This window comes from Chaetodon auriga, chromosome 14, assembly GCF_051107435.1.
Source record: "Chaetodon auriga isolate fChaAug3 chromosome 14, fChaAug3.hap1, whole genome shotgun sequence".
Classification (NCBI taxonomy): Eukaryota; Metazoa; Chordata; class Actinopteri; order Chaetodontiformes; family Chaetodontidae; genus Chaetodon; species Chaetodon auriga.
In genome coordinates, this window is record NC_135087.1 from 23,546,840 (window position 1) to 23,570,377 (window position 23,538).

Here is a 23,538-nt window from a genome sequence, read left to right on the forward strand (position 1 = left end):
CTGACATGGCCTCAATCATGGGATAAGGTTTATTGACAACTTCAATATCTTTTTGAACTGTAAAGAATGCTTTAGGCCTGACGGAGTACATCCAAACATCACTGGTTGCGGACTGCATGGCACTAGCCTGCATAGGCAGAAAGCCTCACTTGACCCTCTGCTTCACATCACCCAAGGTGTCCAGAGGATGTCTCGGTCCCAGTCAGGGATCGAACACTCCTCATCCCCCTCTCCATCTCTTTCTCCAGGGACCCAGCCTCTAGAACTATCACCTATGTTAGTTGAAACTGCCACAGAATCTCCCCATGGTGAAACAATAGCAGTGTTAATGAGATTAAGAGAATCTGTTGAGCAGCTGCAAGAAAAGGAAGGAAAACTGGACTCACTGTCATATATGGAAAATACATATAATATGTAAATAAAAAAAGAAGCCATGACTGTCTATAACAAAGCAGTACGTCTGTCAAAAAAAGGATTACTTTTCCAAGATTATTACAGAGGATGCTGGAATCTCTAGAATACTATTCTTCACTACTGACCAGCCAGTAAACACTGTCCCCACCTGTCCATAGTTCTGAGCATCAAACTGTGAAGAACTTGCATTGTTCGTCAATAACAAAATAACTCCAATGCTCAGCAAACCATGTAAGAAAGATGTAACCATGGAAAAATTCATCTGTATTACATTAACTGAGCTGCTAACACATCTTCCCAGATGCCTTCAAAACAGCTGTTGTGAAACTTTTTCCAAAAACCCCAACCTAGATGGAAATGCACTCACTATTGGCCGATATCCAATTTTCCAAAATTAATCAGTAAGTTACTGAAAAAGATAGTTTTAGTGTAGATTAACTCCTTTCTTAAAGAAAATAATACCCTAGTGTGGTGAGAGAGTGGGAGGGAGCGTTACATATGGAGAGATACCAGATATTAAACGCGACAATGCCACCTGGGGAATTACACCCCAGGAAATCCTAACTAAGGTTTAGTTTAGTAAACAAGGTCACACAGGTACAAGTACCACAGGGCGAGACAGTTCCCAATTAAAACCAATTTTATTAACAAAAGTTGTTCAAAAGAAAATAGGGATGAATAAGGTCACACACCAGTTAAACACACTAAAATAGGCAATTGGGCAAGGGGGAGTAAAGACCGGGCTGGGGCTTACCCTGCAGCAGGGCAACCAAAAGGGAGAAGGGGGTCTTCAAATGAATCACCCATGACACTGCAAACACACACACTAAAATCAAAAGGGGGTACTGTGAAGAACACACCATCACCAGGGATTAAACTGCCACAGTCAGCCCAGAGTACCTGGTAACAGAGAAACACAGATTAATAAAACATGCCCAAAAGCTAAACAAAACTGGTGTGGAGAACACAAATGTTTACATAATTAAAGAAACCAAAGAAATGAAACAATTTAATAAACTAATCAATTCAATCAATGAAACTAAATAAACTACAAAAGATGATAACTAAATCAAATTAACACAATAAATGAAACCAAAATACGGAGGAAAATTCATTCATTCATTCATCTTCTTTTACCCGCGCATCCCATTTCGGGGTTGCGGGGGGCTGGAGCCTATCTCAGCTAGCAATGGGCGAGAGGCGGGGTACACCCTGAACCGGTCGCCAGCCGATCGCAGGGCAACATACACAGACACACAGACAGACAACTCACACACTCACACTCACACCTACGGACAATTTAGAGACCAATTAACCTAAGGAGCATGTTTTTGGTCTGTGGGAGGAAGCCGGAGTGCCCGGAGAGAACCCACACATGCACGGGAAGAACATGCAAACTTCACACAGAAAGGCCCTGCCCGACCCCGGGTTCGAACCAGCAACCTTCTTGCTGTGAGGCACGCGCACTACCTGCTGCGCCCGGAGGAAAATTACTAATTAATTTCCAAGTAACGAAATCAAAGAATACAAATTAATACATAAGGGCTTAAAACAATCGGCCCATGCCACTAGGCGTGAGCAATCCTGCAGACCCCGTAATGGCTTGTGCCACATAGGCTTCTGAAACGGACTCAGGCAGCAATCAGCACTACTGGACCAAGGTGGAGTCCGCTCCAACCCGACTAACCCCCAAGACAGAGCCAAAAAGGAGCGGAAGAGAGGAAGAGCCACCGCCACGCACCTGGATATAAAGGTGCGCATGGCAGGGTCCAGGGTCCACTTGCAGAGGGAGCTGCTGATGCCGAGGTCAGAGTTTGAGTTCGTTGACAAGCTTGGAGGCGATGACTGTGTTGAATGCTGAGCTGGAGTCGATGAACAACATCCTCGCATAGGTGTTAGTGTTGTCCAGGTACATCAGGGTGGTGCCATGGAGATGGCATCCTCCATTGCCCTGTTTGGTTGGTAGGCAAATTGATGGGGTTCCAGTGTGGGGGGAAGGACAGCATTTGAGGTGGGCCAAGACCAGCCTCTTGAAGCACTTGGTGATGATGGGGGTGAGTGCGAAGGGGCGGAAGTTGTTGTGGCCCACTGCAGCTGACTGCTGACATTCACCCTGCTGAGTGCAGAACGCAGGTCAGTGGAGAGTGTGAGGGGCTGTTCATCAGAATGGGGAGCAGATTTGATCGCTTGTTGTTTGTTGTCCTGGTTGAAGTGAGAGTAGAAGTGGTTTTTGGCTTTCTTTTTTGGCTGATGTCTGTGATGGCCTGGATGCCCTGCTATATGTGGAAGTGCTCCTCAATCTGTGGCTTGTGATCGTGTTTAGCTTCCCTGATGCCCTTCTACAGGTAAGCTCCGCATGACCTGTAGGCCATTGCGTTGCCAGATCTTAAGGCAGTGTCACGTTCCTTCAGTAGGAGGCGGACCTTTCTGTTCATCCAAGGCTTCTGGTTAGGAAAAGTTCTTATCTGTTTGTGGGTGGTGACGTTGCCACCACGCATTGACGTAATCCAGAATGGAGGAGGCATATGAGTACATGTCCCAGGTGGCGAACATACTCCAGTCTGTGGGGATTAAATCTGAAGTTACAAGTCTTGGTGTTATCCTAGATTTAGATCAATTAAATAGAACCAAGAGGAGAGAGCACATCAGTCCAGTTTTAGCTGCTCTGCACTGGCTTTCTGTAACACAATGTAACAGTTTAGAATTGATTTTAAGGTCCTCCTCCTTGTATACAAAGCCCTTAATGGGCTAGGACCAAGCTACATTGCAAAATCTCTTGTTCACTATTTGCCTTCAAGAACAGTGCAATCATCTGCTGCAGGTTTATTGGAGGTTAAAACTTGTCTTTTCGCCTTAGTCAATAACTATCTAGACTTTCCTGATACACGTCTGAAACTTTTACACATTGCCTCACACTTATGCACTGCTGCACATCTTTTCAGATGTGGTCTTTTACTTCATTTTATGTGTTTCTTGCTCTTTATTTTATTAGTGTTATTTATTTTATAACTATTATTCAGTGAATTCTATCTATCCATCATGTGTTATACATTGTCTATTCCATTATCATCACTATTCTATGTCATTTTTACTATTATTATCAGGTGGATTTCATTGTCCATCTTGTGTTACATTCATTTTCTATCCCTGTTTTTCATGTCCACTCTGTCTTTTTAGTGTGAAGTTCTTTGTACATGTGATTAATTTGTTGTAAAGCACTTTGAGTTGCATTTGCTGTCTATCTGCAGGTTACATTCATTTTCTATCCCTGTTTTTCATGTCCACTCTGTCTTTTTAGTGTGAAGTTCTTTGTACATGTGATTAATTTGTTGTAAAGCACTTTGAGTTGCATTTGCTGTCTATCTGCAGGTTTCTAGATACCGTCTTCAACAAAACTCTGGCTGCATGAATCATCATCAAGTCCTGTGAAGTTTGTCTCTTGTCTCTACTTATAGTCTTTTGGTGTATTTATTGTCTTCTATTGTGTGTGGGCTGCTCACACAGCATGTACAGATCTTACTCCACAGAGGCAGGGCTATACTGGCCTAAATTGGCTAACTGGCCCTTTGATCTCTGAAGGCAAATAAAATCAAGTAGGCATTATTGGATAAATTGACCAGATGTTTGTAATGGTTAGTTTCTTGCCTGAAAAAAACAGTAGTCGGCTATGGTGATTGCCACTTTTACTCCACATAAAATGAAACACGATTTGGAGAGGAGAAAGCAGTGTGTGGGTAGTTTTTGGTCTACCCAGCACCTGTAAAGAATTTAAGGATATGTGTGCATGTGACTTTGAGACTGACTTAAAAGACTTTTTGGAAGATTCAAACATGTAAACACAGTTGGCCCAGTGAAAACTTAATGATTGCCATAATGGAACAGTGACCTTCAACATCTTATCAGTCCTTCCTGACAGGTTGCAGAGTTGACACTCTATTTTTACTGTCCATCTACGCTCTGTGCACCTGCTTTATAATTAATCTAGTCCTTCCTAATGCATTCAATGTGTCCAAGACATGGATGACCAGCCCCAGAATATTCAACAAGGTCATAAAATAATGAATATTCAAAATGTGAGGGGCTTTTTACATCCTGACACTGTACCTGCTGAGTATAGGGATATGTATGTGGTTGGACACACACTCTCAGCAGAATGAGGAGAGATGATTTTCTTTGCTTCCTAAATCACACTTGTCATCTCCACCTGTAAAGACTTGCTTATGAAGATTTATTTTACAACCCAATGTAAAACATACAAAAGTTTAAAAATATATAGTTTAATTTCAAAATAAAATGTATTCAAATTCTGCAGCACCGAGCTCTCCACCACCACGATGAGAAGAAATCCAGACCACTGCCACGTTCAGCACCAGGACAGACTCCTTATTAAAGATGCAGATGATACAGATATATTTATAGTTATGACACATTTCCATCTACCTATACATATTTCAAATCCAAATAAAAAAAACATTCACTGGACCCTGATGTTTTAGGTGAGAATCTTTCATCACTCATCCAAGAGAGTCCAACTGAATGGATTTAGGTGGATTTATGCCTCTGGGCCCCAGAGGCATAAATCAGGTGACCAGCCTGAGGTGCCTCTGTTGCAGGAACTGATATAATCCAGTGTCGGATTTTGTCCATTGATAGTAAACCCACAACATAGTGTGGCTGGATGCGTTCTTCACCACTGTGAGAGTAGAGGCTCATTTTGATATTGGGAAGAATAGTTCTCTTAAATCAAAGTCCACTTATTAGCTTATTCTAGATCTTTCAACCACATCTCATAGCCTTCATTGCTAACTCAGACACTGTTGTATCCTGAGAGGAAGTCCCCTACAACGGTGGTCTGTATGCCTTGTACATAGCCCATCATGTAATTTCATTTCAAAGCTGGTCAGATATCATGGTCTTACACCAAGATACCAACCAAAAATCCACAGGGGTTCCCAAGCCCATGTTATAATATTCTTTATACAATCATGTGTTCACAAAGTGAACTCAATTGAAAAAAGTCCAAAGACAATATATTCATTGTTTGACCTGACTTTGTGAACACATAATTGTATAAAGGATATTATAGCCAATTAATTATAACAACATATTATAGCCTCAAACAGGATCAGCAAGTTATCACATTCTCTTTTATTTAAGTTGTACACAGCGTCCCAACTTTTTTGAATCAGGTTTGTATATTGGCCTGCCCACTCCGATGCTTTGAGTAAAAAGCATAAGTGATAAATCCCCTTTTATAGGGATTTTATTTCATTTCCATAAATTCTAATTAAAGAATAAAATATTTGCAACAAATGTAGCCATTTTGTGACTCTTGAAAGATTTGTTTCGGTTGCTCTTTCTAGGTAGACTGATGGGAGACCATGTGCCTAAATTAAACAGGTAGCAGTCTGATGGAATTTTTTGGAGTTCAGTGATGTGTGATGTTTTATGGCTAGAGAAATGTGTATAACAGCTAGAGCGCCTGGGTTTGCTGTAGATAACACAGCTACAGTACTTTACTCACACAAACTTCTTCATCCTTGTGCCACATGAAAGTCCAGTGAGGAAAAGACAAGAGCAAAAGTTTATTGAGTAATGTACCACTCACATACAAGAGACAGTGGCCTGTGCCAAAAAGAACATGCCTAGTGAAGAGATGTGACAATCCTAAAAGATGAAAACTGAGCAAACAGGGTTCAGAGGGTTACCACTCCATAATGTAGCTTCACCTAGTGACGTTAGAAAAGCCATCTAAAATAAATTACAGGGACCACCATTTTAATTACCTACTGACTAGACCCTGATATGGTAGCAATAGGGTTATTTAATTTATTATTTTATATGAGTGCTTGAAAACTAAATGGCGGCGGTGCTGAGGTGATTAATCATTTTTCCAGGGATTATTTGTGAAAACCGAAACAACATTCTTAAAATCAAAATTAATTTGATTGATAATCCCTTGACAGCATTAAGGAAAACATGACAAAAATGAATCCACATGGAGATATATGCTTTTCAAATTTACCCACATAGTCCTTGACTCAAGTCCCAGGCATTGTTTGACATTCCTATAAATTACATGGCTGTTTTGGAAAAACTTTAAGGTCAAGAATAAAAGAAGAGTATGAGTGTGAGCGCAAAATAAGTAAAATCAAATTTTAGAAAACATGCTTGCTTTTAAATAGATTCACACATATGCATACCTGCACATAGACACTCATATGTATACATATATACTCATAACTTCTCCCAAGAGAGGGCCCCATCATCATAATATTGCTTGTACTATACATTTCAATTCCCCAAGACAAACAGGGTGTGGTCTGACCTATGTTGTACTCTTATACGCGTTCTTCAAGATTTCGCATGAACTTACATTCAAGAATAGATACTTTTGGCTTAGAAATTTTTGATTTTGAGTATATAGATGGCGGCATGGTGGCGCAGCAGGTAGTGCGCGTGCCTAACAGCAAGGAGGTTGCTGGTTCAATCCCCGGTCGGGCAGGGCCTTTCTGTGTGAAGTTTGCACGTTCTTCCCGTGCATGCGTGGGTTCTCTCCGGGCACTCCGGCTTCCTCCCACAGACCAAAAACATGCTCATTAGGTTAATTGGTGACTCTGAATTGTCCATAGGTGTGAGTGTGAGTGTGAATGGTTGTTTGTCTGTCTATGTTGCCCTGCAATCGGCTGGCGACCGGTTCAGGGTGTACCCCGCCTCTTGCCCATTGCCAGCTGGGATAGGCTCCAGCCCCCCGCAACCCCGAAAGGGATATGCAGGTATAGAAAATGAATGAATGAATGAGTATATAGATACTTGGAAAATGATCAGTTACAGAGGTTAGTTCATCTGATGTTCCCTCATTGAATATATTGGTGCATTATGCAAACCACTTACTAAAGTATACAAGTGTAGGGGTCGTTTGTCATGTATATCCACTGTGCTACCAAATTTGCAGTTTGAATGATTGTAACTGCAAGCAAACAGAAATATTTCTTCTTCATAATATATGTTCCCATTACAGCATGTTAAATGTTATATGCCTAAAGGGTTTTAGTGGTTAGCTAGGAAGAGGTTTAATTGTGTTATCTGTTTCAAACAAATGATTAAGATGACTGACCCTTTCACTAAAGAGCAAACCCATAAGCAGCTGTATGAGGCTGTTACCAGGGCTGGCATTTGTTCCAGGACACCAAATGAATAGGACCAACACACTAAACGACTACAACCTCTTTCACTCTCACCAAGAACTGTTAGTGGCTCTCATCAACACAGACTTCAGAAATTAAAAAAAAAAAAAAAAAAAAGACTCAATCTCTAATGCTCTCCTAAACTGTCAAACTGAAGTGTTTCCTCCTTCAGATGTAAGACTTCAAAGGGGGGGAAGTCACGGGTTTTACCCGATTGCCTGGATTTTAGTGTTAATTCTTAATTACTCATAGCTGTAATTAAGATTGAACACAAGGCTTTTCTCCCCTACAGTCGTGACTTCAGCAGTGCAAAGGCAATTATGGGAAAGAAACAGTTCAGTCCAGATGTAAAAGGATTTGTGTGATTGAAGGCTGAGTAGGTAGGAAGTGTACTGTGGGATTCAATGTGTGTTAGTGAACTGTATTTCACATTCTTTTATAAAGTGAAGTGTTTTACCCAAGCATCAGGAAATTAAATGTTTTCCTCTTTTGAAACTTGAATGCTAAATGCGTTATGGTGTGGACTGAATTGCCCATTTGTGCATATAAATGTGGCTTTCTAGTTGTGGAAGTGCAGTAATGTAATGCTGCAGTAGTTCATTAGAGCACAAGAGGGACTTTTCATCAGATATCAGTATATTACTTCAAATCTTTTTTCTTTAAGGATCACCACGACAGCTGCCTGCATGATGGACCTGCGCAGATACCCACTAGATGAGCAGAACTGCACCTTGGAGATTGAAAGCTGTAAGTGGAACTGAGTTTGTGCCTGTGTTTGTATGTGCATCAATGTTATAGCCCCAACACAAAGTTTTTCCTCAAGTACAAAATATACTTTCACAGTTGGTACGGACAAAGGAAGCAATACTGTGTTGCCTTTTAGTTCTGGTCCATTTTTTGTTCTGACTGACTGAAGAGGACTAAACATGAAGTCATGTAGATTTACAGGTAACTTGTTCATTAGACAGTTTTGTTGGTGTCATCATGCACCAGGCTAGACTGGTGACTGACAGCAGGTCACGCTGCACTTTATTGAAACTGAACCTGTTTATATATCTTCTGTGGTGTAGCAAAGAGCTTAAGAACACAAACAGCTGTCAATAAATAAGATGCAACATGATTAGCAGATTGCTATCAAACGTTCAACGTGCTTCTTTTGTGTGTCCCATTACATTGTTAAATGCAACTCTTACAAACCATTAATGTTTGTGCATATTTCTGGGGTATGGAGGATCCTAAATGTGCCGTTGAATTTCATGAATGGATAGTTCAGTCTGGTTTTATTCCCAGGACATCAAATACCAACTCTTTGTCTCAACCCTCTACGTCTCATACAGATGCACAAGGTACCTTTTAGTGTCTGTATGAGAGGCACCAGGCTTTCAACAACCTGGTGGCATAGTAAAATCAGCAAGCTACCAATAGGAATGAGAACAGGTTGGATTGTTACGTAGCTGGATTATTTGAAAGAGTTAACACCAAAATTGCTAAGTAGAGAGTTAAATGAATTCTTTTCCTCCCTGTCAGCTCATCTTGTGTTGTTGAAAAAGAGATAACTTCTGAGGGGTCAGATATAACATGACACTTATTAGCCTTGTTATAAAATCAGCTGTTCTCTTGGACAACAAAGGTTTAGCCCATATTTTCTAACCCTGTTACCAGAAAAGTGCATTGAAGGTTTTTTCATCTCTGATGTAGTCTACATTGAAAAATCTGATTTCAGTTATTTTGCGCATTTATGGCATAGTTTGTTCCAGCACTCCGACCCTTTCTCAGACTTGAAGTACAATTGAGGTCTTTAACAGTTTTTGAGATTATTATGAGGAACTAATCACATACACACAGATATTTTCAGGAAAGTGGCCCTCATCTTACAGTTAGCCAAATTCTAACAGCCATGCTTTCTAGCTAAACAGTAACAGCATGCTCTCCACAGATAGCATTTAACTCAAAAAACACAATCAACTCAACATTTCAAAGTGTTTGCTGAGTTGTGTGCTGGTTCTTAAGCCATTATATGAATAGGCTTATATTCAGATCATAATCAGCGTATTAACCATAACACTAGAAGTCATTCCAGAAAGAGCAATATGAAATGTTTTTTTAACCAGATGATGTTTTCAATTCAACATTGTTGGAACTTCCAACTAGTAGACTTGTAGACCTAACACATTATGCTTATTCTGCAAAAATGGAATACATTGAATCATAGATTTAAGAAATGTAATTATTTCCATATAGCCATATGAATTTCAGAACATTATACACTAACATATTCATCGACGTGGAACTAATGCATGAGTTCTGCAAGCAGAAGAGTTCATCATAGTTTATAATAATGCAGCACAGTGAGGATACAGACTTTCATAGAGGAGACAAGCAAAGTCCAAATGCAGATTCTTCTGTTTGTCATGATTAACAAAAACTCCATCTTCAGATTTTTGATTTCAACCACTGTGTCTTTGTGAGATGCACAAAGGAAAATGGATAGTATTTGCATATGTGGTTCCCACCTTGAAGCATGGACAAGGAGGTGTGATGGTGTGGGGGTGCTTTGCTGGTGACACTGCTGGCAATTCAAAATTCAAAGTACACTTAACCAGCCTGTCCATGTGTTATTGCATATTTTTGATGTTTTCAGTATTAGAATTGAATGAGAAGGCATGTCCAAACTTCACTTCACTGAAGTGTTCACTCACAGGGACAATATTCACACTGATTTGTCCATTATATTTTAATATGATTTGTTATTAACAACAGCTTAAGCAGATAGACCTATTGGCCACTCTGGGGATGTTAAATTTCATCTAGCTTTCGATAACTTTAAATGCTGCTCTTCCACAAATCTCTCCACCTATTGTTCTTGTTCACACAGTACCTCAGGTCAGAATCAGTGATGTAGCGCTCTCTCTGAAAGTCCCCTGAGATGCTGCTGTATGGGTTAGGGTTCCTTTGTAGGCCTTTGAAGGGCTCATCTATAGTTTTTTGACTGGCAGCTTGACGTAGCAGGAAGAGGCAGAGTTCGTGACCTTTCAGTTTTATCTGGATGATTTTTTACCTCCCCAGTGAAAAAAGTGAGTTTTGCTTTTTGTCACTTCACTTGTATAAGCTTGACTGTACATAATTATGTATGAGCAGAGTTAGCTGTCATATCTATCTGCTGAAAGAGGAAAGCTTCTCTGGGCCACCTTAAATCAGAATTTAACATGTGGATGTACCAGAATGATTTTATGAAATCACAAGTAGTCTGAAAGGCAGTCATAGTCCAGTATTCGACATATGCATGTTTGATGTGAAATCTTGAAAGTGGATTGTTGAGGAGAGTGATGGTCTTTGGGGAAAAACTGTTTGGGTCTCTGGTGGTCCCGGTACTGATAGAGCTGAACCTGTGGCTGGATGGAAGCTTTCTGAAGAGACACTGAGCCAAGTGTGATGGATTTGCCACTATCTTGCTGGCCCATTGTGTGGCTCTGGCATCATGCATAACACTTACTGGCATTTACTCCTGTCCTGTAAGCTCCTTGGCTGTTCACATGATGTGTTCCTGTCTGCATTTGATGTGGGCAGAGGATGCAGAGTAATGGAGGAGGTGAGGACAATCTTAACAGTGAATCTGTAAAACTAGATGAAAACTTTCAGGGAGAAGTTCATCTTCTGTAGCCGCACCTGTGGTTTACTGTTGGTTCAGTCTGTAATTCACTCGCAGATGGGGTGGGCTACCAGTACAGTAGCTGTATCAGCTTTGTGTGCAGATGGCCGGGGAAGATGATACAGAGCTCTGACATAAGTTCTGGGTGTGTCCAAGTGCTGAAGTATGTGGTGGAGGCTGAGGTTAACAGCACCATTCCTGTAGGGGTTAACCAAACTGTGAAGGCTCCAGAAGAGGGTTTGTGATTTGGTGGAAGGACAGGATGAGTCTTTCGAAGCACTTAATTACAACAGATGTCAGAGCAACGGGTCTGTAGTCATGCAGGCACGTAACCCAGTTGCTTCGGAACAAGGATGATGGTGGATGTTTGTGTGTGTGAAACACGGTGCTGGATGACATTCAGAGATGGACTGACTGAAAATGAATGACAGTGGTGAGAGCTGGGTGGTGCAGCTTCTCAGTGTGGCAGGGGAGAGTTGCCTTGGATTTATCCATGTTAATCAACAACGTCCTTCTCCATGAAGTGAGAGTAAAGGGAGGGTGGGAGAGGAGGGACAGTGGGCCACCACTGTGTGTGGTAGGGGACCTCTCAAACCTAGTGTTAAAGGGGTTGAGTTCATCAGCTAGTCTGGGGGATGGGGTGATAGCAGGGTTTTTCTTATTGTAATTAGTGATTATCCTTAGCGTGTTCCAGATTGCTGCTGCTTGAGTCATGGTCCAGTCTAGTTTTGTAAATTCTTTCTTGGGAGATTTGATGGCCTTCATGAGGTTCTGTCAAACCAACCTGAATGCATCTATGTCACCCTTCCTGAAAGTCTCTTCATTATGGTCCCTGAGTTCTCTGAGCTGTTTGGTATGATTATTGTGCCTTATGATGGCTTTGACTAGGAGGCAGACCTACTCACAGAAGTTGATGTATGACTGTACAATGTCAGCAAATGCAATGGTGTCCTCAGGGCCTCTCAGAGACTCCTAGTCAGTGCACTCCATGCAGTCCTGACGCATGTCAGTTGCTTCTGGAGTCTATCACCTTACTGTAGTCCTGGATGGTTTAGCCCTCCTCCGTTTTGGCCTGTTTGTTGGGACCATCCATAAGATAAGATAAGATAAGATAAGATAAGATAAGATAAGATAAGATAAGATAAGATAAGATAAGACTTTATTGATCCCACACTGGGGAAATTTAGTCATTACAGCCAGCAAGTATTACAAAGTATGCATTGGTTTGCATGGTTTATGGTGGAGTAAAAGTGATCCAGTGTGTTACCGTCACGTATGGCACATGTCACCAGTTTTTCTTGTTTGGGAGGTTGCGGCAGAATGTAAACACCCTCAAAAATGACAGATGAGATTTCCCTCAGGCACTAATATTGTCTGCACTCCTTTAAACCTAATACTAGGATAGTAGAGCAATGTTGATATCTTTTTACTGCATTCCTGCACTGGTTGTTATTGATATTAAATCACATATCCCCTCCCTTTGATTTCACACATGCCACAGTGTCCTGGTCAGTTCTGATAAGTTGGTTGCCAGATAAATCCACAGGGTTGTCAGTAATGTTGTCATTCAGTTAGATTTTGCAGAAATATGAGGCCAAATTTCTTTCAGTGTCTTCATTGGTTGTCAAAATAAAAGTAAAAGTAGACTGACTTCATCCATTTTATTGCAGAGAGAGAGCGTGTTTGATATGTAGAAGGCTGGGAGTGGTGTGGGATGTCCTCTCTTCTTCCACTTGCAGAGGTCACCGGCTTGCTGACCCCGATAGCACAGGACACTTGTGTGCTGGGCAGCATTTCCAGTTTCCTATGTAGTATAGGGGTATGTAGTCATGGATTTCCCCTAACGGAAAGAAAATTTGGAGATGAGGCAGTAGGCATTAATACCAATGGATCATATTCCGATCATAGCTGTAGTGCATAATGGAGTAAAAAAGATGTAAAGGCATGGAAAAGAAGATAGAAATACAAAAAGAACTGGGAATGCTGGAACACTGTGACTGTCAACATGGAAGTCAGGCTCTAAAGTGAAGAGGAGACATCATTATCCAGCAGTTAAAGGGAGAAAGATTAGATATAATTAAAACATTTTTTTAGGTAACTGATCTTCATAGAAAAATCACGTCAGAAAAAAGATCCAATTTGTTAAAAAAGAAAAAAACAAATTTTATAACATACATTAATAAAACAGAAAAAAACAGACATTATATCAGACATTCAAGTGACGAGCAAAGTGCAGCTAAACTATCCAAACAAAGTACACTGTTATATTTTAAAATCATCTCTTATGCCAAATTTAGAGGTCCTCACACCTACATTAGGTGGATAAGACATAAAAACAGAAGGCAAAATCATAATGAAGCCCCTCCAGTAATGAGAAGTAGTTAATTCCCTAAAAGCCTGCAGCTGCCTTTAGATAAGAGAGAGAATCTGAATACAGAGACGAGCTGGCCCGATTAAATTGGTCTGATTAGTGAAAGGGCAGCAGGGGCCTGTTTCACTCTTGTTCAGGCTGTAGCCATAGCCCAGAGACCTGCCAGAAAAAGTAATGGGAAGGCTTATTGTTGTTCCATTTCAGCCTGTGAGAAGCTAGAAGATGTTTAGCAGTTGAGCAGAAAATGAGAGGCCTACTTTCTGCTTTATCAGTCTCACACTAATAATTTAACAGTGATCTATTGTTTCTGCATTTACTCTTCCAGATTACATATTTGTGAAATTTCCTGTGAATGGATGATGTTACATCTAGTTCAGGACCAGTATTCCACTGTTATAATTATTATTATATCCAGGTCAAATTAATAAGACTGCAGTGTATTTCAGCTTAATGTGGCTAGAGTTTTTGGTCAAATATTTTGGTCAAATATTGCTTTTGTTATCACTGTGGCTCACTTCTTATCAACACAGAGAGTGACATTTTTTTTTTGTTAGGCATTAAGCACTTAAAATTGAACTGACAGTTGTATTTCAGTGGAAAATTACATCATGAAATCTTTTAGGGAATGGATGAGGAAGTTGCATGTGCATGTTGTATTTTAATGTGTAATTATGTTTAAATGACCATCTGTCTATGTATTTTCGGGGGGAGGGCACTGTGGGCTGATGGGAGCAAGAAGTGGATGATGAGAAACCTGCCTGATGAAAAAACCCAAACCCAATCTGATAACTCAGCGGGGACCATCAAATATCAGTGAGGCTCCCTTAGATGGTCTGACTGTCTGACATCTAGCTAGCCAGAATCTTCAGGTCACAAGGAGTCAACACTTAGCACAAGCCAGTTAACACTCCAAGGGAACATCTCTAGAATGAAAAGAAAAGCATGGGCAAATCTTTACAGCGTTGGAGGGAAACAGGTAGCACAAGATGGACTGTAGAGTCTTCTATAATGGCAAAGCGTTTTTGATATAATATTGGAAAAAAAAAAACTTCTGGCCACTTCGGGACAGCAGAAGGTTTCACTCATGGTATGCATCAGAGCCCGTTACAGCATAGCACAAGCATTTTTTAAAACGTAATGAACAAAAACAAGAATGTTGCTCACCAAAATGCCACAGCATGAAATAACAAGCCTGAGTTTAAATGGGTTTGTAATGTGTCTTGAACATCTTGAGAATCATTGGCCTTTTCCCTCAGCTCAGTGAACTGGGCCTCACAGCACAGTTTCTAAATGCATTCCCCAACAGTCCATTTGTGTGCAAATAAACCGCTTTGCAACCACACACTCTATTTCAATGATGACTGACTTTGTTAATGTCATGATGTGCTGGAGTAAGTGTGAATCCAAATTGTATCATCTTCTGGATTCAAAGCAGAAAGCGAACGGGCAAGTTATGTATTCAAGCAGTGTCAATTCTGACATCCTACATTTCAATCCCCTGCAAACTGATGACAGCGGTGGGGCTCCATCTGCTGCGCTAATGTTAATGTTAGCTTGGCATTGGTTTCTTCTGATTCCAAGCCAGACATCTCTTTTTTTTGTTGGTTGAATTTGCTTTAACATTCATACAAACTATTTTCAAATGATAATGCAACATGCAGCCCCAATTGTTCACCCCCGTGTCCCCAGTGATTGGCCTGTGCAGGCTGAGATTTTTTTACTGAGTGAACCAAAACAGTAAAGTTGCAAGTTGGACAGCTAAACCTTGAGCTGAAACTGGCGATAACAATGAGCGACCCTTACCTTGTCTTGTTGTTTTCACACTGTTATTCAATTTATTGTTCTAAAAATATTGATTATAGTCCCTTAAGATCTCTGGTGGTACAACTTTAGACGGAACAAACCTTTCTTTTGTTTGACGTTTGATACACTGTTACCTCTTTAAATTATTATTTTTTGACTATTATTATTATTATTATTAGTAGTAGTAGTAGTAGTAGTAGTAGTAGTATTAGTATTATTATTTGTTTATAATTTCAGTGATAATCCAAGAATACTTCCAATAATACTTTATAGTGGGCACCTGACTTCAGCCGTCAATTTGTGGTGGCACTCTGCTCATATATGCTGTATTGTGTCTTGAGGTGAATATGCTTTTCCTTATATTTAAGTTGAGGTATAACTGTTTGTGTTCACCTGACTCTCTCAGACGGATACACCACTGATGACATCGAGTTCTACTGGCAGGGAGGAAGCAACAGAGGTTCAGTCACTGGGGTCGAGAACATCGAACTGCCCCAGTTCTCCATCATAGACTACCAAACACTCTCCAAGAAAGCTGTGTTTGCCACAGGTAACAGAGTCAATAAGTATCAGTGCAATGCTTTTAACCTGTGAATTTTAGTAAGAACAAATGGAGTTCCCTGTACTGTGCCTATTCTTATATTCAGGAATTACAGTTAAAACAATAAAATGCATTCTGCATCATTCAATACAAACATAAACTAACAGTTTACTGCACAATCAAAACTTAAAACACAAGATTGCAACTTTTTTAAAATAATGTATATGGATGTATCACTTGTTCGTTTACAAGAAAGAAATACAAATAGAGTCTTTTAAAACTAGAAAACACTCAATGCACACTTTAAACTAAAGCTGTGCAATCCTCAATTTAGCTATTTTATTAATAGAAAATATTTTAATTTGCATCTGGCTCAACATCAAAAGTAAACACATAGCTCTTTTTTTCCAGCTGCGTACAGAAGCATAACTTGTGAAAATGTTAACTAATGTCTTTGTCTTTCTTTGTTGAGAAAAACAAATGAACAAAAAAACAAGTCAGTCAATCCTCGGCTGGTCCTGGACAAATGAGCAACATGGCTTAATTATTTACCAGATTTCATCAATCTCTTAAGCCAAGGTTAATATGAGAATGAATTGTGGAATTGATCTGACTTTGTCTTGACTTACAGTACTTGTACTTGTGGAATTGTGTATTGTGCAAGATACAGGCCAGCTAATGATCCAACTTGATGGTATTTTTTGAGTCTGCAGTTTGTGGTACTGTTGAATTACATTGTGTAATACTGAAAAGTATTTCTTAGGTTTTGTCCAGCCCATTTATATGCATTCATTTATTACATACACTGATATGACATGGTTGTGTGATAACGATCAGGTATAAAACCTTGTTCATGTGTTTTTGATTTTTATTGTTGAAAAAGGCTTATTGGGCAGAAACAGCAGCAGCATACATGATACACACACGTTTCTGGGAATGAAGCTGCACTCCAGTATAGATGTTCAATAATGGCTGGTCTCCACAGCACTGGATGTAATTTTAACATTAGCCAACCTACGTGACTCTACTAACATCAAAATACATACTTCTACAAATATGCCAGATGTCAAAGAAATGATGTGCAGATTGTTTGTTTGTGTGTGTGTGTGTGTGTGTGTGTGTGTGTGTGTGTGTGTGTGTGTGTGTGTGAACATATGTGTTTGCTGCTTCCTCAGTCTGTCAGTCATTTGTTCTCAGCAAAAAAAAACAAAAAAAAACATTGTTTAGTCTTATCACTGTGTTACATCAGACAGCAGATGTAATTTGTGTGTCTGATACTGTTAATCCTTGTTAATTCTGTCCAAGATCAAGGAGTAGGTCCCATATTTGGCACAATGGCCAGGAGAGCCTGACCCAGGACCTATTTTCTATATCAATGATACAGGCCACCATCACCAGAGAGAATTCTCTGTTAATTGTTGAGGTCATAGTCATAGTTATCGTAGGAGTTGTATCTGACTGCATCATACTATAATATTTTCCCCTCCTTCATTATATAAATAAAGTGGACATATCTGTTTACTATAGAACATGTACAGCTAATACTAGATATTTGGGTAAAATTACACTTCTTCATGAATGCTTGAAAGGCACAGATGGTTGAGGAGCCAGTACAGAGAGGGCCTCTTTCTGTGGATCTACAAGCACTGCAGTACTGACTGTAATTGCATCTGTCCATCTGTCATCACTGCAGTATCTCCTAAAACCTGATAATACACCAACATTACGCAGCATGTAAATAAATTTTCAATGTATTAGCTGTGCTAATAAGTCACCGAACTATGTAACTTTACAGCTTTACACCACACCAGCCAACATTTGTCATTGCATGGTGATGTGACACTATTGAAATCCATTTCATGAAGTTCAACTCTTGTGCTGATGTTGATCCCAAAGGCAGTGATACTCTGAAGTAAGTGATGCAACAGACAATGGGCGTTACATTGTGAGTTTGAGTTGTATACTACCTTGTGGCTGTTTTTGCTTGACAACTCTCTCCATTGCTGTTGTCGCTGAAAGGGAACTTGAATTGCTCCCAAACAACTGATTTAAATGATGCAGACAGATATTCTAGCTCTTCTGTTGCATCTATGCTCTTGTGGTTGCCACAGTGTGGCTGACTTGCACGCCAACCAGCTTGCTCTGCTAACCTGTAGCACAGGTAGGATAGCGAACAGCCAACAATTGTCAGACAGAACTCACACTTGTGAACTTTGGTTCCACATTATGTACATCAGTCTCCATACCTTATAGTCTGTGGTGGGCTGCATGCATCAGATTATGACCCATGTACCAGGGCTGTTCAGCAAAAATACACAAACCGTTACAGCCAAACAGTAGGTCGGGCTCTCCTTCGGCTTTTTTCCTAGGCTGTGAAGTGACTTAGACTCAGGTTATTCTAAATTTCATTTTGACATCTGTACACCAAACAAACCCAGGTCAGACCATCCAGTAACCCAATATAAGTATGCTAAAGATGGCTTCCTATCTTGTATCCTTGTCATGTGTTGCCCACTTCAGCCATCCTGTACTTTGTCTTTGACAGGTTCTTATCCACGTTTGTCCCTGAGCTTTAAGCTGAAGAGGAACATTGGCTATTTTATCCTGCAAACCTATATGCCATCCACTCTGATAACCATCCTGTCCTGGGTCTCCTTCTGGATCAACTATGATGCCTCGGCTGCCAGAGTAGCCTTAGGTCAGTGACTTTTAAATTTTTACAGATTGACAATTATTTTTGCTGATATGATTTTTAGTCATGTCAGTGGCATGGCTCTATATGGCAATGTCTGTCTGTTGGCTGGTCAGTTGATTCACAATTGAGCTATCTCAGTAAATATCAGATAGATTACCATCAGATTCTTTACAGACATTCATAGTTCCCAGGTGATGAATCCAAATAACTTGGTGATGTGTGATTTATCCGATACTTATAACCAAATACTTGTGAAAGCAATGACCTTCTCATCAGCCTCAGCTGTACTGTGTCTTTTATGCCCGCCTGTCTACACTGCTAATATGATAAACTAAGATGGTGAACATAGTAAACATTATACCTGCTAGCATCAGTAGCATGTAAACTTGAGACAATCACTCAAAATGAAAACTCCTGCTCCCCTCTCCTCACCTTCTGCCATCCCAAGTACAATTTCTTTCTTATCAGTTTTCTTCATTTTATCAAATTAAGGTGGAAGTCAAATATCTCCCTGGTCTCAAATAATGGCCTGAGGCATGGCACCATGAATAAATAAAAATTAGCCCAGAATATTCCTCTGACATATAATGTGCAAACTAGTGGGGTTGCAATTGACAATAACTGCAATATTTAGAAAATGAAATATTGATGTTAATAATACACATATGATAATGTAGGGGGATCAGGTCATTAAACCTTTGGATTTAATGTTTGCACTCTTTAATATAAAAAGGGGCACCAACCTTCCTCAGCTAAGAAGGATTTAATTTATTTTTTGCTTTTAAGGCTGATTTAATAATAATGAATTAATCGGAGATCACTCTCATCATCTGAAGCATAAGCTCTTGATACAGTGATCGTCTATTTCCAGCTCAAAAGGACACAGTCTGACAACAACTTCAATGAAAGGTATTATTTATTTGACACAATAACGAGAATGGATATGAATAATGAATAATACGACAAATAATATGGATTATATGATGTAACAAACAACTGGATGAAGAAGCTATAGCAAAATAATAAAAAGAATGACAATGTCAATAGTGAGAAGTAGTTTTGAGGAAAAATGAGGACGCAAATGTAGTGTTAATTTCTTGAATGAATGACTAAGCGAGTCTAATGAAAATTGAGATTGTTATAGCCCACGACACCAACTCCTGATTCAAATGCAGCATGGAAAATGCCTACTTCTGTGCCCATGGTGTTCCAATGATGGCCTGTCCCAAACTGAAATGAAGTGGTTCCCCAGGCTGTCGTTCGTGGCTCAGATCTGCACTGCGGTCCAACGGGAAGAACCAGTCGAACCGCAGTGGAGAGCCACTGCTGGGCAGAGATACTTCAGGGGTTCAGCGGCTCTTTCGGCAGCTATTTGACCCAGGCAGATGGGTTGAGGCTGGCTGCAGGACTTTGGTCCAAAGAGGTTGATGGCCGTATGGAAAAGAAGAAGAAGAAGAAGAATCAGGGGGAGACATTCCCCTTTATTATCACACAACATGCACTGGACACTGCACACGAAGGTGAAATTCGTCCTCCGCATTTCTCCCATCCTGGTCGTCCTTCCTCCACGGCAGACCAGGAGCGGTGGGCTGCCATCCAAGCGGCGCCCGGGGACCCAATTGCGTTTTGTCACCATTGGTCAGGTGGTGATCTTCTTGCATGTTTTTAGTGGGGGTATGTTTTACGGAGGATACCCCAGGTGAACACGGGGAGAACATGCAAACTCCACACAGAAAGGCCCTTCTCGGTTAATGATAAAGTTGAGGTTAATGATAAAGTTGAGAATACTTACGATGAACAGTCGAAAATATCTACAAAAATATTCTTATGTGATTGCCTTAATGGTTAAAGAGAAGTTTGGAGTTCGGCTTTAACTTTGAAAAAGTTATGCGGTTTAATGTGGTGAGTAAAAGTCATCAAAAGATTACAATAACGCGCCAATAGGCAGGCAAGAGACAACCTACGAGTAAAAATTGAAGCTACAAAAACTAAAGAAAAACTAAAATGCCGAAAAAGTGCGGTGAGTAAAGAACAAGTAAAGAGTGTGTCTAGAACAAAGAGTTGAAACAAAGAAGAAGTGGAAGAAGAAGTCAAAGAAAGAAGTGTCGAAGAAGAAGTGACAAGAAGTGAGCGGGGCGTATCTCCTTTGGCACTCTGGGCCGTGTCTGTGACGAACAGACCTTTGCGCACTTAGAATGATTTGAGGGGAATGCTGTGATTTCGCCCTATAGAGAGAAAACATACTACTAATGATTGCGTGCGATGGACTCATCTGCTTCTCACTGTGGTCAATCACATAGTCTGAATGATCAATTTTCAATCACACATCAACATTGTTTACAACATGTATGTGGACACTAATATACATGCATCAGACACATTTGGTTGATTAATGGCAACATTCTTCAACACCAATACTAACTTATATGATGACTAATAGTATAACTAACTAATAGAACAAAGAAACAAGGAAAGGCAGATTATATTTGCCAAATTAAGCACTACTAATTATAACTGTCTCATGTTAAGTATCTAAAACCTAACCGCTACTAGTCCCAAGATGGCAGTATGGTTCTGTGATAGAAACCCGCACAAAAATGATTATGAGGGCTAGGATCATAGTTTTGTCATTTTACAAGCTAGAAACGCGGGAAAAGCATTGATACCATACAGACTGTGGGTTTAGTGCCGTGGGAACATCCAAAGTTGAATCTAACATATCATTTGCATTATCATGATGTGATAGAAAAGAAGGCACACAGACACACAAAACAGTTTGCTACAGGAATGTCTGATTTACAACTTGTCGGTACTATCTGATTCTTGAGACCTCTGGAGATATGTTAATTGTCCATCCTGACAGTTTTAACGCCTTCATCTGGTGTGGAGCAGGAAGAAAGATTAGCATCTCCATGAGAACAGTTTAAGTGATAGTTAACCCTTTGAAGTTGAAATGTCTGTGCACCCCAGCTCTCCTGAAGGAATGCGAAAGAGAAAGGTTAGATAGAGGCCTCTTGTTCTGCTACATAATATTACGTTAATAATCCAGTGCCTTTTACATCATTTCCATTTTTTTTCTGTTATTGTTTTGTCATAGTAGGTAGCACCATGGTAATGCAGCTGCACGCTGCTTGCCTCCTGCCGTAGAACAGAAAGAAGAAGAAGACACATAACAAGCTAGCCACCTATGACCACAGTGTGTGGCTACTACTGGTACACAAAATCATGTCAGAGGACATGACAGACAAACACTCTAGCCACAAATGAAAAAAGTTAGCTCACCTTGTGTTGGATCCTATAAAAAAGAGCATAGATAAACACCCCAGTCTGCAGGAAATGCTAATCAACAGTACCTGCAGAAAGGGACAGTACCCCCAACCTGTTCACCCATCTTTACTTCTATTCCCTTGCAGAGAGAGTAAATTGCAGTTACTTTACCAGCCCTGATACAGGAAATGTTAAATTACGGTCTTAGTTGTGATGTTAAAGCTAAGTTAGCACACTGTTGGACTTGATAGTATTGAGGAGAGACAAGGATTCAGGTCAGCTAGTGATGTTTGAGCCAGTCGAGAAGAAAAGATTTTCTGCATAGGAAGCACAATAATACACACTCAAAATACCCCTGTTTTGCATCATTTACAGTTGCTCAAATTGATAAAACAAGGAAACATGAGGAGGAATATGAAGGACAAAGCTGTTTGTTTTCTGTGTGGAGACAGTGTGGCTGTCATGAAAGAATATAATGTAAGAAGACACTATGAAATGAAATACCGTGACGGTAAATTACTCTGGAAAAGCTGCATAAAGAGCCAGAAGAAATGAATGCAACTGATTTTTCTTCTATTTAATGTTTAATGTTGTTGTTTATAGATAAAAATGCTCTTCTAAGCTGTGTTAGTTCCAGGTTCAAGTATCTGGCTTAGACTAGTGCATATCAGAGAGCAGCAAACTCAGGTTTAATATATGTTGACTTCTTGCAGTCTTTGGGCATTTTTGGTTTTTGTTTTGTTTTAAAAAATTTTTTGGGCTGTTGTTGGCCTGTAGGAAAATGTTTTCATTTGAACTTACTATGGAAAGCTGCAGATAAAGCCATTAGATATGAATGCAACTGATTTTTTGTTTATTTAATGATTAATATTGTTTTATAGGTAGTAACTTATAGGCTGTGTTAGTTCCAAGTTCAATATGTGCAATATGGTCATTTCAATCACTTTTCAATAAACATTGAACCAGTCCAGCCCTTGACTTGGAACATTTTTTTTTTTTTTAATTTTGGCCCACTGTGTATTTGAGCTTGACACCCCTCATTTAAAGTAATAGCTCCAAGCAACATGACTAACACTTGTTAAATTGGTGTTAACAGTTTGACATAAGACAGGTAAACATAAATAACATACCCTGTCTCGTTTTGCAATTACTCATGTCTTTGAGAGTGGACCTTTGCAAGTGGTCAATCTAGCAAACAACTGTAATGTAAACATCAATATTCAGCACTGTGGTGCTTAAAGTTTGTTGCAACGTTAAGCCAAAGGACAATAAAAGCTACACCCCCTATTACAATAAGTCAGAGGACCTATTTGTATCAGCTGTACTGAGAGAAATGGAGGATATGGCAAGAAAATGCTATATTGAAGACAAAAGTAAGTCAGTGAAGTAGTAAGTCACACTTGTTTCTTTTCTATGCTCACTGATTTTGTTGTTCACCCAGAAAACTTAAATTGCATTCTTCAATTGTGATGCTATTCCAGGCTTTTACCGCAGCTTCTTTCAGTTCTTGTTGGGTTTTGGTGGGTTTCTCCTTTCAGCCTCCTCTTTAGGAGGTGAAATGCATGTTCAATTGGGTTAAGGTCAGGTGATTGACCAGTCTAAAACTTTCCA

General features: G+C 39.9%; 1 protein-coding gene across 1 annotated transcript in view; it reads left to right on the forward strand.

Annotated features, from left to right (window-relative positions):
- The window catches only part of gabrb1 (gamma-aminobutyric acid type A receptor subunit beta1), a 79,642-nt gene that overhangs the window by 39,354 nt on the left and 16,750 nt on the right, over positions 1-23,538 (forward strand). Inside the window, exons 5-7 of the mRNA XM_076748392.1 lie at positions 8,266-8,348; positions 15,831-15,974; positions 18,511-18,663. Of these exons, the coding sequence (XP_076604507.1) occupies positions 8,266-8,348; positions 15,831-15,974; positions 18,511-18,663 (380 nt within the window). The remainder of the gene's footprint in view (positions 1-8,265; positions 8,349-15,830; positions 15,975-18,510; positions 18,664-23,538) is intronic.